This window comes from Ranitomeya imitator, chromosome 5 (genome assembly GCF_032444005.1).
Source record: "Ranitomeya imitator isolate aRanImi1 chromosome 5, aRanImi1.pri, whole genome shotgun sequence".
Taxonomy (NCBI): domain Eukaryota; kingdom Metazoa; phylum Chordata; class Amphibia; order Anura; family Dendrobatidae; genus Ranitomeya; species Ranitomeya imitator.
Genome location: NC_091286.1, coordinates 381102435 through 381117175, shown reverse-complemented (window position 1 = coordinate 381117175; position 14741 = coordinate 381102435). Strand labels below are relative to the sequence as shown.

The 14741-nt window shown below is 42.2% G+C and overlaps 1 protein-coding gene across 1 annotated transcript in view; it reads right to left on the bottom strand.

Annotated features, from left to right (window-relative positions):
• COL21A1 (collagen type XXI alpha 1 chain) overlaps positions 1–14741 on the bottom strand; it is a 536987-nt gene that overhangs the window by 71121 nt on the left and 451125 nt on the right. The window contains exon 21 of the mRNA XM_069726746.1: positions 6466–6519. Within this exon, the coding sequence (XP_069582847.1) occupies positions 6466–6519 (54 nt within the window). The remainder of the gene's footprint in view (positions 1–6465; positions 6520–14741) is intronic.

Sequence of the window (14741 nt, the reverse complement as noted above, 5' to 3'; positions counted from 1 at the left end):
TTTGGCGGTCCTTTTGTGCTAAGATGGGCATTGATTTTTTTTTTCTTCGGCTTTCCATCCTCAGACTAATGGCCAAACCGAACAAACTAATCAGACTTTTGAGACATATCTGAGATGCTTTGTTTCTGCTGATCAGGATGATTGGGTGTCCTTCTTGCCTTTGGCTGAGTTCGCCCTTAATAATCGGGCCAGCTCGGCTACTTTAGTTTCTCCTTTTTTCTGTAATTCTGGTTTCCATCCTCGTTTCTCATCAGGGCAGGTTGAGTCTTCGGACTGTCCTGGTGTGGATGCGGTGGTGGATAGGTTGCAGAAGATTTGGACTCATGTGGTGGACAATTTGACATTGTCCCAGGAGAAGGCTCAACGTTTCGCTAACCGCCGGCGTTGTGTTGGTCCCCGACTTCGTGTTGGGGATTTGGTTTGGTTGTCATCTCGTCACGTTCCTATGAAGGTTTCCTCTCCTAAAATTTAAGCCTCGTTTCATTGGGCCATATAAGATTTCTGAAGTTCCTAATCCTGTGTCATTTCATTTGGACCTTCCAGCTTCTTTTGCCATCCATAATGTGTTCCATAGGTCGTTGTTGCGGAGCTACGTGGTGCCTATGGTTCCCTCCGTTGATCCTCCTGCCCCGGTGTTGGTCGAGGGGGAGTTGGAGTATGTGGTGGAGAAGATTTTGGATTCTCGTGTTTCGAGACGGAAACTCCAGTACCTGGTCAAGTGGAAGGGTTATGGTCAGGAAGATAATTCCTGGGTTTTTGCCTCTGATGTTCATGCTGCCGATCTTGTTCGTGCCTTTCATTTGGCTCATCCTGATCGGCCTGGGGGCTCTGGTGAGGGGGGGGTACTGTTGTGAATTCTGTTGTCGAACTCCCTCCTGTGGTCGTGAATGGTACTTCGGCGAGTTCTGTCTATGGGCTCCCTCTGGTGGCTGTGAGTGAAGCTGCTGCTTCTGAGGTTCCTTACACAGGTGACGTGGTTTATCCTTTGGTTGGCTGCTCTATTTAACTCCACTCAGATCGTTACTCCATGCCAGCTGTCAATGTTTTTGCATTGGTTCAGTTCGCTCCTGGATCTTCCTGGTGACCTGTCTTCTCCTGCAGAAGCTAAGTTCCTGATAGTCATTGTTTGTTCACTGTTTTCTTGTCCAGCTGGTTTTCATGATTTTGTCTTGCTAGCTGGAAGCTCTGGAATGCAGAGTGGCCCCTCCACACCGTGAGTCGGTGCGGAGGTCTTTTTTGCACACTCTGTGTGGTCTTTTGTAGGTTTTTGTGCTGATCGCAAAGTTACCTTTCCTATCCTCTGTCTATTTAGTAAGTCTGGCCTCCCTTTGCTGAAACCTGTTTCATTTCTGCGTTTGTGACTTTCATCTCTACTCACAGTCAATATATGTGGGGGGCTTCCTTACCTTTGGGGAATTTCTCTGAAGCAAGGTAGGCTTATTTTCTATCTCTAGGGCTAGATAGCTCTTAGGCTGTGACGAGGCACCTAGGTCTGGTCAGGAGCGCTCCACGGCTATTTCTAGTGTGTGTGATAGGATTAGGGCTTGCGGTCAGCAGAGCTCCCACATCCCAGAGCTCGTCTTGTATGAGGTTTAACTATCAGGTCATTCCGGGTGCTCCTAACCACCAGGTCATAACACATTATACAGCAAAACTCAGCTGTGTGGCTGTGAATACAGTTGTGGGAGAATCTAAATCATTTACTAGAAAACTGCTGCTTCATCTGTGTGTGTGCTTCTCTGTCAGTGTATTACTCTTCTCCTTACTTCTTCTATCACTCCCTCTCCTCTATATGGGGTATAAAAACAGGTGTAATCTGACACGTCTCTTTTCTGGCACTCCATCTTACTTTGACTAAGATGGATTTGATCTGTTTTTGTTTGTTTGTTTGTTTGTTTTTAAAGCTGACGATGAGCTCAAGAGGAAAGCAAGGAATAAGTGGTTCATGAGTAGGGAAAGAAGGAAATATCTCTTATAAGATGCATTCCAAAGTTTTTTATATTCACTTTTACTGTTAATTTATGCAAAGTTTGTTAAAATGACAGTGGACATTTACTTCAACGTGAGAAACACTGATAATCTAATTGCTAAAGGTAAAGCAGTACTATATACATTGTATACGCACTGATTTCTTGCACCCTGTTGAAAGGTTATTTTTTTCAAGATTAGGAAAAAGTACCAGCACCAGTACAAGATAAAAACAACATGCAAAGTTAAAAACAACATGCAATTGTTTAACATCTTTATACAATCACTTTCTGTACCCATTAGCTTCTGTTGTAATTTTATTTAAAAATAAGTTAACAGAGTAAAATAAGCCTGCAACATAATTCCTTCCCAGTTTCCATAATAAAAATAATATATTTGTATTGGGATACCTTTCTGCTTTTATGCTACAGTTCAAAAATATGATGCGAACGAAGCCTTTTTGCTTCTTCTGAAACCATTAAGAAAAAATATATACTGTATTTTCATTCCATAAGGATCACTACATTTTGAAAGTCCTATTTCCATTTATTCCTCTCATTTTCTTTTTCTTGAATAATACACATATTGTAAATTTATGGTCATGTTACACACTCAGAAAGAAATACAGTGGCATGTAAAACTTGGGAACCCCTGGTCAAAATTTTTGTTATTGTAAACAGTTAAGCAAGCTGGAGATTACATGATCTCTAAAAGGGAGATTTTTGTGCTAAGATAACTTTAACCAAGATTTCAGACCTTAGTTAGCATTTTAGAATTATGGCTTGTTCACTATCATCATTAGGAAAGTCCAGGTGATGCAAATTTCCCAGCATTATAAAAACTCAGCCTTTTCTAACATTGTGCCAAAAAACAGCAGCGGTGGGTTCTTCTAAACAGCTGCCTAGCACTCTGAAAATGAAAATGGTGGAAGCCCACAAAGCAGGAGAAGGCTATAAGAAGATAGCAAAGTGTTTTCAAGTTGCTGTTTCCTCAGTTAAAAAAGTGACTAAGAAATGGAAGTTAACACAAACAGTGGAAGTCAAGAAAAGGTCTGGAAGACCAAGCAAAATTTCAGTGAGAGCTGCTCGAAGGATTGCTAGAGAAACAAATCAAAACCCCCACTTGACTGCAAAAGACCTTCAGAAAGATTTAGACTCTAGAGTTGTGGTACATTTCTCTACTGTTCAGAGACACCTGCAAAAATATTGCCTTCATGAAAGAGTAATCAGAAGAAAACTTTTACCGGGTCATCACCAAAAAAAAATTAGATTCAGAAGTTCAAAATAACATCTAACAAACCTGATGCATTTTGGAAACAAGTCATGTGGATCGATGAGGTTAAAACAGAATTCATTGGCCACAATGATCAAAGGTATGTCTGTAGAAAAAAGGGCACAGAATTTCAGGAAGAGAACATTTCACCAACCATTAAGCATGGGGGTTGATCAATCATGCTTTGGGGTGGTTTTGCAGTCAATGGTACGGGGAACATTTCACAAGTAGAGGGAAGAATGGATTCAATGACATTTCAACAAATTCTTGATGCAAACAACACTAACTGTAGTAAAGCTGAAGTTGAATAGAGGATGGCCTTTACAAATGGACAATGATCAAAATCCACAATAGACTACCTCAAAAGGCTCAAAATGATGGTTTTACAATGGCTCTCACAGTTCCCTGATCTGAACACCACTGATTGAAAATTTGTGGCTCGACCTCAAAATAGCAGTGCATGAAAGATGAACCCGGGAATCTCACAGAACTGGAAGAATTTTGCAAGGAAGAATGCATGAAAATATCTAAAAAATGAATTGAATGACTATTGTCTGGCTACAGAAACTGATTACAAGCTGTGATACTTACAAGACAGGGTGCTACTAGTTACTAACCATGCAGGGTGCTCAAACTTTAGCATCTGCCCATTTTTCTTTTTGTAATTTTTAAACATACATATATCTAATCAGTTTTACAGTACATATGTATACATGTGTGTATGTATATTTGCATAAAATACAAGAGAAATGTGTCATCTTTAACTTTAAGCCTTTTAGAGATCATTTCATCTTCAACTTGCTTAACTGTTCACAATAACAGTAATTTTGACTAGGGGTGCCCAAATTTTTACATGCCACTGTATGTATGAGCATACAAAAATACAGTTTGCAAGATTTTAACCCCTTCAAGTCGCGGCCCTTTTTCATTTTTGCGTTTTCGTTTTTCACTTCCCTCCTTCCCTGAGCCATAACTTTTTTATTTTTCTGTCAATATGGTCATGTGAGGGCTTATTTTTTGCGGGACAAGTTGTACTTTTGAACGACACCATTGGTTTTACCATGTCTTTTACTAGAAAACGGGAAAAAAATTCCAAGTGCGGTGAAATTGCAAAAAAAGTGCAATCCCACACTTGTTTTTTGTTTGGCTTCTTTGCTAGGTTCACTAAATGCTAAAACTGACCTGACATTATGATTCTCTAGGTCATTACGAGTTCATAGACACCTAACATGACTAGGTTATTTTTTATCTAAGTGGTGAAAAAAAATTCCAAACTTTGCTAAAAAAAAAAAAAAAAATAGTGCCATTTTCCGATACCCGTAGCGTCTCCATTTTTCGTGATCTGGGGTCGGGTGAGGGCTCATTTTTTGCATGCCGAGATGACGTTTTTAATGATACCATTTTTGCGCAGATACGTTCTTTTGATCGCCCGTTATTGCATTTTAATGCAATGTCGCGGCGACCAAAAAAACGTAATTCTGGCGTTTCGGATTTTTTTCTCGCTACGCCGTTTAGCGATCAGGTTAATGCTTTTTTTTAATTGATAGATCGGGCGATTCTGAACACGGTGATACCAAATACGTGTAGGTTTGGTTTTTTTTTATTGTTTTATTTAGGATGGGGCGAAAGGGGGGTGATTTAAACTTTTATATTTTTTATATTTTTTTCATATTTTTTAAAACATTTTTTTTTTACTTGTGCCATGCTTTAATAGCCTCCATGGGAGGCTAGAAGCTGGCATAGCCTGATCGGCTCTGCTACATAGCAGCGATCATTAGATCGCTGCTATGTAGCAGAAATGCAGGTGTGCTGTGAGCGCCGACCACAGGGGGGCGCTCACAGCAGACCTGCATCAGTAACCATAGAGGTCTCAAGGACCTCTATGGTTACCTTCCTGATGCATCGCCGACCCCCGATCATGTGACGGGGGTCGGCGATGACGTCATATCCGGCCGCCCGGCCGGATGCGGTAGTTAAATGCCGCTGTCTGTGTTTGACAGCGGCATTTAACAGGTTAATAGCGGCGGGTGAATAGCGATTTCACCCGCCGCTATTGCGCGCACATGTCAGCTGTACAAAACAGCTGACATGTCGCGACTTTGATGTGGGCTCACCGCCGGAGCCCACATCAAAGGGGGATTCACGGCATGCGCAGTAGATGTACGGCGCATGTCGTGAAGGGGTTAAATGGAGTTTGTCATCACATTTGACCTATCTAAACCATTAAAATATGCATACAGTTTATAGACTGCTGAAAAAAATCCTACCTGTATGCCTCATATCAGATGCCTTGAAGTGGAGAAATCATCTTCTATTCTTTACGTAGATGACCTCTTCCAGGCTATGTGGAGTTTGTTGCATGGAAGATAACTCTGCCTCCAGAGCTTATTTTAAATAAAAGGGGAGTTGCCAGAGTGATTCAAGTAACTAACACAGTAACACAGAACAGGAGAACTGAAATTTGTCTTCTTGCAAACAGATTTTTTGCAGCTCTCTGAGCTGTTGTATTGTAACAATATTGCAACCCTGTCTGCCTGTGAGATGAAATATGAAGATGATAGGATCCTGCTAATGTGTCAGGTATAATGACACACAGCTCTAAAGTGAAATTAAGAGAGCAAGAAATTGCCATTACACAGGACACTAGTATCACCCCCTTTATGTAAAATAAGCTCTGGAGGCAGTCATCTTACAACCAACATTCTCCTCATAGCCTGGAAGAGGTATTTTACATAAAGTGATAAAAGTTGATTTATCAACAACAAGGCATCTGATATGAGGCATATCACTCTTTTCAGAAGTCTATAACCTTAGTGGCCATATTAATAGTTTAGACAGGTCAAATGTGGTGACAGATTCCTTATAAGCACGGAGAGTCAACGTTTAAAGGGGTTGATAATTTATCTTTATTTTAATACATTTTTTAGAACATGATTTTAGGGAATTATATAGCAAATATTATAATAGGTTCTCAGATTGTACTTGTTAGTGCTCCTCCTACCAACAAGATAGATAATGGAGGAGTATATAACCAGGTCTGTCTACCAGCCTTCTCCAATCGAAAAAGGTATTTCCCATATGCTGTTTTTCAGCTGGAGCAAACTGACGGACATGTCTAGTTGGTCTGGTCTGAGCTACCAAGTTAGCAGTTGTCCTCAACACATTTGCTAAAATAATAAAATAGAGGATTAACCACTTTAATGTATATAGGACATATAAACATACCTTTACACCCAATGAACCAGCTTTTCCAGGTATTCCAGGATCACCTTTATTTCCCTGTGAAAAATCGGATTTCTTTATTTAGTTTTGTTTTTAGAGTATTGTAAAATTATAGTCATATTATAAAGAAGATTGAACTGCTTTTTAACCACTTAAAGACCAGGGATATTTCCGTTTTTACGTTTCCACTTTTTGCTCCCCTTCTTTCTACGGCCATAACTTTTTATTTTTTCTGTCAATATGGCCATGTGAGTGCTTGTTTTTGTGGGACAAGTAGTACTTTTGAATGGCTTCATTGATTTTACCATATTGTGTACTGGAAAACAGGAAAAAAATTCCAAATGCGGTGAAATTGCAAAAACATTGCAATTCCCCAACTGTTTTGGGGATTTTTTTTACCATGTTCACTAAATGCTAAAACCGACATGTCAATATTATTCTCCTGTTCATAGACCACAAACATGTCTAGGTTCTTTTTTATTTAAGTGGTGAAAAATATCCAAAGTTTTGAAAAAAAAAATGTTGCCATTTTCCGAGATCCGTAGCGTCTCCATTTTTCGGTATCCGGGGCTGGGTGAAGGCTTATTTTTGTGCACAGATCTGACATTTTTATTGATACCATATTGGTGTATATACGATTTTTTGATCGCCCATTATTGCATTCTATTACAATGTTGCAGCGACCAAAAAAAGTAATTCTGGCGTTTCGATTTTTTTCTCACTAGGCCGTTTACCACTTGGAATAATTCTTTTTATATATTGATGGAACAAGCGATTCTGAACCCAGCGATACCAAGTATGTGTATAGTTGTTTTTTTGTTTTATTTTGAATGGGGCGAAAGGGGATTGAATTGAACTTTTATATATTTTTTATTTTTTTATATTTTTAAAAACATTTTTTTTTACTTTTGGCATGCTTCAATAGTCTCCATGGGAGACTAGAATCAGCCGTAAACTGCTCATAGCAATTTGACAGTGACAACGATAGCAGTCTGCAGGAGACCTCTGCATGTCATGTCAACCCATCGGTGACCCGCGATCACGTGACAGGCATCGCCGATGGGCGATATGTGTGTGTGTGTCACTGACATCTATATACAGCTCTGGCAAAAATTAAGAGACCACAGCAAAATTTTCAGTTTGTCTGAATTTTCTCTTCACAGGTATATTTTGGGTAAAATGTAAACCGTTCTTTTATTCTTTAAACTACTGATAACACGTCTCGTAGTTCCAAGCAATACATTTTGTATTTATTTTCTGAAAATGAGAAATGGTCAAGATAAAAAAAAGCATTACTTGCAGACCTCAAATAATGCTGCATTCATCTTTCCTTCAACTTTGACCAAGTTTCCTGTGCCTTTGTAACTCACACATTCCCAAAACATCAGTGATCCACCTCTGTGCATTCCAGTAGAAATAGTGATCCTTTTATTATAGGCCCTGATGACCTCTCTCCAAATGTAGCATTTATAGTTGTGGTCAAAGAGTTCAATTTTGGTGTCATCACTCCAAATTACCTTGTTCCAGAAGTTTTGAGGTTTGTCCCTGTGCTGTTTTGCGTATTGTAGGTGAGATACTTTGTGGCATTTGCACAGTAATGGATTTTTTCTGACGACTCTACCATGTAGCCCATTTTTCTTCAAGTACCTCATTATTCTTTATTTTGAAACAGCCACACCGCCGCTACTTTGCAGAGAGTCCTGAATTTAAGCTGATGTTATTTGTGAGTTTTTCTTTGCATCCTGAACAATTTTCCTGGCAGTTGTGGACAACATTTTTGTTGGTCTACCTGACCGTGGTTTTGTTTTTACAGAGCCACTGATTTTCCATTTGTTCATCACAGTTTGAATGCTGCTGACTGGCATTATCAATTCCTTGGATATCTTTTTGTATCCTTTCCTGTTTTATACAGTTCAACTAGCTTTTCCCATAGATCTGTTGACAATTCCTTCGCTTTCCCCATGGCTAACAATCCAGAAATGTCAGTGGCTGAATGAAAGATGCAAGAGTCTGTCTAGATCCCAGAAACTCACTCAGCTTTTATGCACACACACTGATTACAAGCAAACAGGTCACAGGTGAGGATGTTACCTTTAGTAGCCATTCAAACCCATTTGTGTCAACTTCTGTGCAAGTTATAAGGCCAAAATTACCAGCGTATGTAAACTTTTGATGAGGGTCATTTGGATATTTTGGGTTGTCATTAGTGTTGAGCGATACCGTCCGATACTTGAAAGTATCGGTATCGGATAGTATCGGCCGATACCCGAAAAATATCGGATATCGCCGATACCGATATCCGATACCAATACAAGTCAATGGGACATCAAGTATCGGAAGGTATTCTCATGGTTCCCAGGGTCTGAAGGAGAGGAAACTCTCCTTCAGGCCCTGGGATCCATAGGGAGGTGTAAAATAAAGAATAAAAATAAAAAATATTGATATATTTACCTCTCCGGCGGCCCCTGAACTCAGCGCGGGTAACCGGCAGGCTTCTTTGTTCAAAATCAGCGCTTTTAGGACCTGAGAAACACGTCCCGGCTTCTGATTGGTCGCGGGCCGCCCATGTGACCGCCATGCGACCAATCACAAGCCGCGACGTCACCGCAAGCTATTAGCGCGCTCATTTTTAAAAATGAGCGCGTTAATGGCTTTCAAAGACGTAGCGGGTTGTGATTGGTCGCGGCCGCGACCAATCACAAGCCGCGACGTCACCGCAAGCTATTGACGCGCTCATTTTTAAAAATGAGCGCGTTAATGGCTTTGAAAGACATAGCGGCTTGTGATTGGTCGCGTGGCCGCGACCAATCACAAGCCGCGACGTCACCGCAAGCTATTGACGCGCTCATTTTTAAAAATGAGCGCGTTAATGGCTTTGAAAGACATAGCGGCTTGTGATTGGTCGCGTGGCCGCGACCAATCACAAGCCGCGACGTCACCGCAAGCTATTGACGCGCTCATTTTTAAAAATGAGCGCGTTAATGGCTTTGAAAGACATAGCGGCTTGTGATTGGTCGCGTGGCCGCGACCAATCACAAGCCGCGACGTCACCGCAAGCTATTGACGCGCTCATTTTTAAAAATGAGCGCGTTAATGGCTTTGAAAGACATAGCGGCTTGTGATTGGTCGCGTGGCCGCGACCAATCACAAGCCGCGACGTCACCGCAAGCTATTAGCGCGCTCATTTTTGAAAAATGAGCGCGTTAATGACTTTCAAAGACGTAGCGGCTTGTGATTGGTCGCGGCCACGCGACCAATCACAAGCCGCTATGTCTTTCAAAGCCATTAACGCGCTCATTTTTAAAAATGAGCGCGTCAATAGCTTGCGGTGACGTCGCGGCTTGTGATTGGTCGCGGCCGCGACCAATCACAACCCGCTACGTCTTTGAAAGCCATTAACGCGCTCATTTTTAAAAATGAGCGCGTTAATAGCTTGCGGTGACGTCGCGGCTTGTGATTGGTCGCGTGGCGGTCACATGGGCGGCCCGCGACCAATCAGAAGCCGGGACGTGTTTCTCAGGTCCTAAAAGCGCTGATTTTGAACAACGAAGCCTGCCGGTTACCCGCGGACTCACCAGGGGCCGCCGGAGAGGTAAATATATCAATATTTTTTATTTTAATTCTTTATTTTACACATCTCTATGTATCCGATACCGATACCCGATACCACAAAAGTATCGGATCTCGGTATCGGAATTCCGATACCGCAAGTATCGGCCGATACCCGATACTTGCGGTATCGGAATGCTCAACACTAGTTGTCATTATGATTTAAAAAGAGAAAACACGGCATTTTGACAATAAATAGTTTCACCCAAACACTAACCATGAGTGGAGAAAACGTTTTGGTGTTATCATTCATATTCTCTGAAAAAAGGCCAAGAAAACAGAAATTTTGCAGGAGTATGTAAACTTTTGAACACAACTGTATATACCTATTCTATTCTAACCTATCACGCTGTGATTATAATGTATGTGGCACATGAATTGCCAGCTTTTATTCTATTATTTATATATGTGTGTGCTTGTGTGTGTGTTTTGACGAATATTTCCTTTCAAATCAATGTGTTAATGACAGAGAATTGTTGTATGTAAGAGCTCATGTTAAAATTGCATTGCAACCGGATAGCAATCGCACTGCATTTGGATGTAAAATGGATGCTAGTTGGGAAAAAGCGGACTGTACTCGCATGACACTCGCAATACACTCGTGCGACTCTTGACAGGGAGACTCGGACCGATTTTTAATACGTTTAGTGTGACGCCGGCCTAAACCAGAGAGTCATATCACACAAAATAGTTAAAAAACAACATTTCCCACATGTCTTCTCATTTTTACATTTTTCATAGTCCCGAATTCTTTTGCACGAATGGTGAGGCCACAAGATGTTGAAAAGGTGTTAGACTGGTTGGCTGAGTGTGGCTCCAGTTCCTTCGCATTATCTTCTACCTGCTCCAGTGCAGAAAGTGCACAGTTGGCACCTGAGGACCATGGTCATGCAGCTTCAACATCACCCCCTTGCAAATCACTTAAGCAGTCTGAGCCCCAAGTCATGCAGCAGTGTCTTCTGATTTTTTTGACTCTTTTGGCTCAGTTTCCGTGGCCCATCAACCCGCCCCTGATTCCAGGATTGGAAGAGAATGAGTGCACTGATGCCCGAACACTTATTAAGTTGGATAATGAGTACGTGGGAGTGCTAGTGCACAGTCAGTGGACCACCGCAGCACATGTCAGATGATGATTAAAGTTAGTTGCTAACTGGAGCATCTTTATGAAGTGTGCAGACTGGCAAGGAGGACAGGGTTAAGGAGTCAGTGGAAGATGATGCGGGGGATGATGAAGTCCTAGACCCGATATGGAGCCGAGGCCATACTAGTGATGTGCGCAGTTCGGAGGAAGAGAAGGAGGCCACACTGTCACAGCAGCAAAGCAAAAGAGGGAGCAGGGTGCAAAGTCACAGCGACCAGCCCCTAGCCAGGACATTGGCTGCTACTGCCCACATCACCACCGCTATAAACATAACAAAGACAGCTCAAAAGAGCTACCTGTCATTTCATGTCTTCAGGGAATGTGCTGCCGACAAGTGAGAGGTGGTTTGCACTTTGTGCCTTTGGACCCTGAAGTGAGGTATACATGTTCTGAGCCTGAGCGCCACCTGTATGAAAACTCATCTGAATTCCAAGCATGAGGTGCAGTGGAGTACACACCTTAAAAACCATGACAGATCTCAGCCTCCTATTGCTCCCTCTTCTCCTGCGGTCTCAGCCTCTTCCTCCTCATTACAATCAACAGGGCCAACTTCCTAACCACATATAGAGAATGTGACAGCATCACCACCACCACTAGTGTCACCAAGCATCTCCTTACTGTCCCATGGAAGTGTTCAGATTTTCACCCCCCAAAGAGGAGAAAGAGGAGATACCAACCTAGCAATTCACGAACCATGGTCCTGAATGACAGCATTTCACAATTACTGGCCATTGAAATGAGGCCATTCCAGCTGGTGGAGTTGCACAATTTAAAAAAAATAATGTCGGTGACTGACCTGCAGTACATTGTTCGCAGCTACCACTACTTTTCCAAGTGGGCCATCCTTGTCCTGTTGCAGACAAAATCAAGTGTGCGCTGCACAATGCCGTCAGTGGCAAGGTCCACATAACCACCGATACGTGGACCACTAAGCATAAACAGGGACATTATATCTTCCTAACTGCCCACTGAGTAAATTTAGTAGTGGCTGGAGCAGAGGTGGAAGGTATTCTATCTCAGGTCCTACCACCACCCAGGATTGCTGAATGTTTATCTTTCCAGGTTTCCTTCTCCTCCTAATTTTCTGTGTCCACCGCCTCCCCATTCTTTCACCAACTTAAGTACTGCCAGGGGCAAACAGCAGCAGACTGTTATTAAACTCCTCTGTTTGGGGGACAAATCCCACAATGCACAGGAGTTATGGGCTGGGATCAAAAAACAGACAGATGAGTGATCGCTGCCAGTGAACCTCTGGCCCGATCTGAAGGTGTGTGATAATGGGTGAAATCTCACAGCAACTCTGGGCCTAGCCGGTTTGATGCACTTCCCTTTCTTGGTGCCTGTGCTAAACTTGGTAGTGCAGAGCTTCTTAAAAAACTCACCACACATGTTGGAGCTGCTGCTGAAAGTGTGGGAAGTTCGTGCGCACTTTTGGCAATCTTACCCTGCTGCTCGCCAGTCTATGCTGCAGCTTCACGTCTGCCATTCCGCTCACCGGCTGATATACAACGTACTAACAAGGTGGAACTTCATGTTACATATGCTGGAGAGACTGTGCAAGCAGCAAGCAATAGTGGAATATCAGCAGTAGCATGCACGGATGAGTCGCACTGCAGAAAAACACCATTTGACCATCATTGAGTGGGCCTCCATGCAAGTCATGTGTGCCATGTTGCGCTGCTTTACATATTCCACCAATATGGCCAGCGCTGATGATGTAGAAGTACTATACCCATTATATGCGTGCTTGAAAAAACAATTCAGACCATGATGGATGAGGTGGTAGCACAGGAGGAAGAGGACCAGGAGTAGGTTGGTAACTGTCCCAACATTGGCCAGGTACCCAACTACACAGGCAGGAGACCGTTTTGGATGATGATGATGAGGAGGAGGAGGCATGTGAGGAGGAACCACCTTTTTCACAGCAGGGTGGCACTCAGATCATCTTACGGGCATCACTGGAGCATGGCTGGGGGATGCAGAGTACCCAGAAAATATACAGTAACTCCCATGGAGAACAGCTTGTTGTTGTCTCTGGGCAACCTGTCACACATGAGCCAATACATGCTGAATGACCTCCGAGTTGCCCATATTGTTATCAGTGCAGATTAGCGTGTGGCCACCCTGATTGATACCCACTCCAAGGATAATATACTATCTTTACTTCTATAACTGGAGAGGGATCGCAAAATGCGTGAATTCAAGCGCATGCTGATAGAAAAATCTGCTAATGTCTTTCCCACCTGACAGTGGGGGCTCAGTGAAGCAACAAGGCGGAGGAGGAAGTCGCCAACGCAGCTGGGGCACTACCAGCACCTCGAAAGGCAGGACTAGCATGGTAAAAATGTGGAAAAATTATATGAGCATGCCACAACATCTGGCACCACCATCTGATACATCTGGTACTATACAGATGATCAGGTTTTTAAATAGATCAGATAGGGATTATATACATTAGACAGGACTGCTCTATTATGGGTATATCTTGGCGATTGGTGGAGCAACTTAACATACTTTTTTTTTTTTTGCAAAAAAAAGTATTAACTAAATACCCTGTGTTTTTTTCATTTTTTGACTAGCACTTGCTTATTTACTGTGACTTTTTTACAACAGAGTATTTTCTGACCTCTCTGTGTGCTTTTGTGTCTTCAAGTTCTTTGGTGGTGTGAACAGGTTTCTACAGACTTGTTCGCTATGCGGGTGGCCCATGTGTTTTTGGTTTTATAATTGTTCTCTTGTTTCTACAAGACTGGGGAGTTCACCACTCCTCTGTGGGTCATTTGCATTGTAGCTGTTCCATCTCGCATGTTCTACGTGGGTATTTTCTCTCTGAGCCCTGTTCATACAGGTACTATACAGATGATCAGGTTTTTAAATACATCAGATAGGGATTTTATATATTAGACAGGACTGCTCTATTTTGGGTATACCTTGGCGATTGATGGAGCAGCTTAACATACTTTTTTTTTTTTGCAAAAAAACGTATTAACTAAATACCCTGTGTTTTTTTCATTTTTTGACTAGCACTTGCTTATTTACTGTGACTTTTTTTACAACAGAGTATTTTCTGACCTCTCTGTGCGCTTTTGTGTCTTCATATGGATAACTCAAGAAAGGAAAGCTACTGACAAATGAGTCCAAGGTCTGGGAATTGACAATGGTTGGAGAGACCCAGATGGATGAATAAGGGGTGTCTTTGAATGCTCACACACACTACAGGCAGCTGCATACTCCCAAACATCCTGATGCACCCCAGACCACCAAAAACACCAGGCAAAGAGATCTGTGGTGGCTTTACTACCAGGGTGTCTGGCCAAGACCAAATCATAATGTTTATTTCTAATTTTAAGATGAAAATTCACAAGTAAAAACAGTTTACTTAAAAGACAGGCAGCAGGGGCGTCCCTCTGAGCCTCTGCAACCTCTGTCTCAAGATTAGAAACCCTTTCTGTAGTATAGGAACCAGTTCATAATTATCTCTACCCTCAGGAAAACAACGGGAAAAGGCATCCTCCTTAAGATACTTACT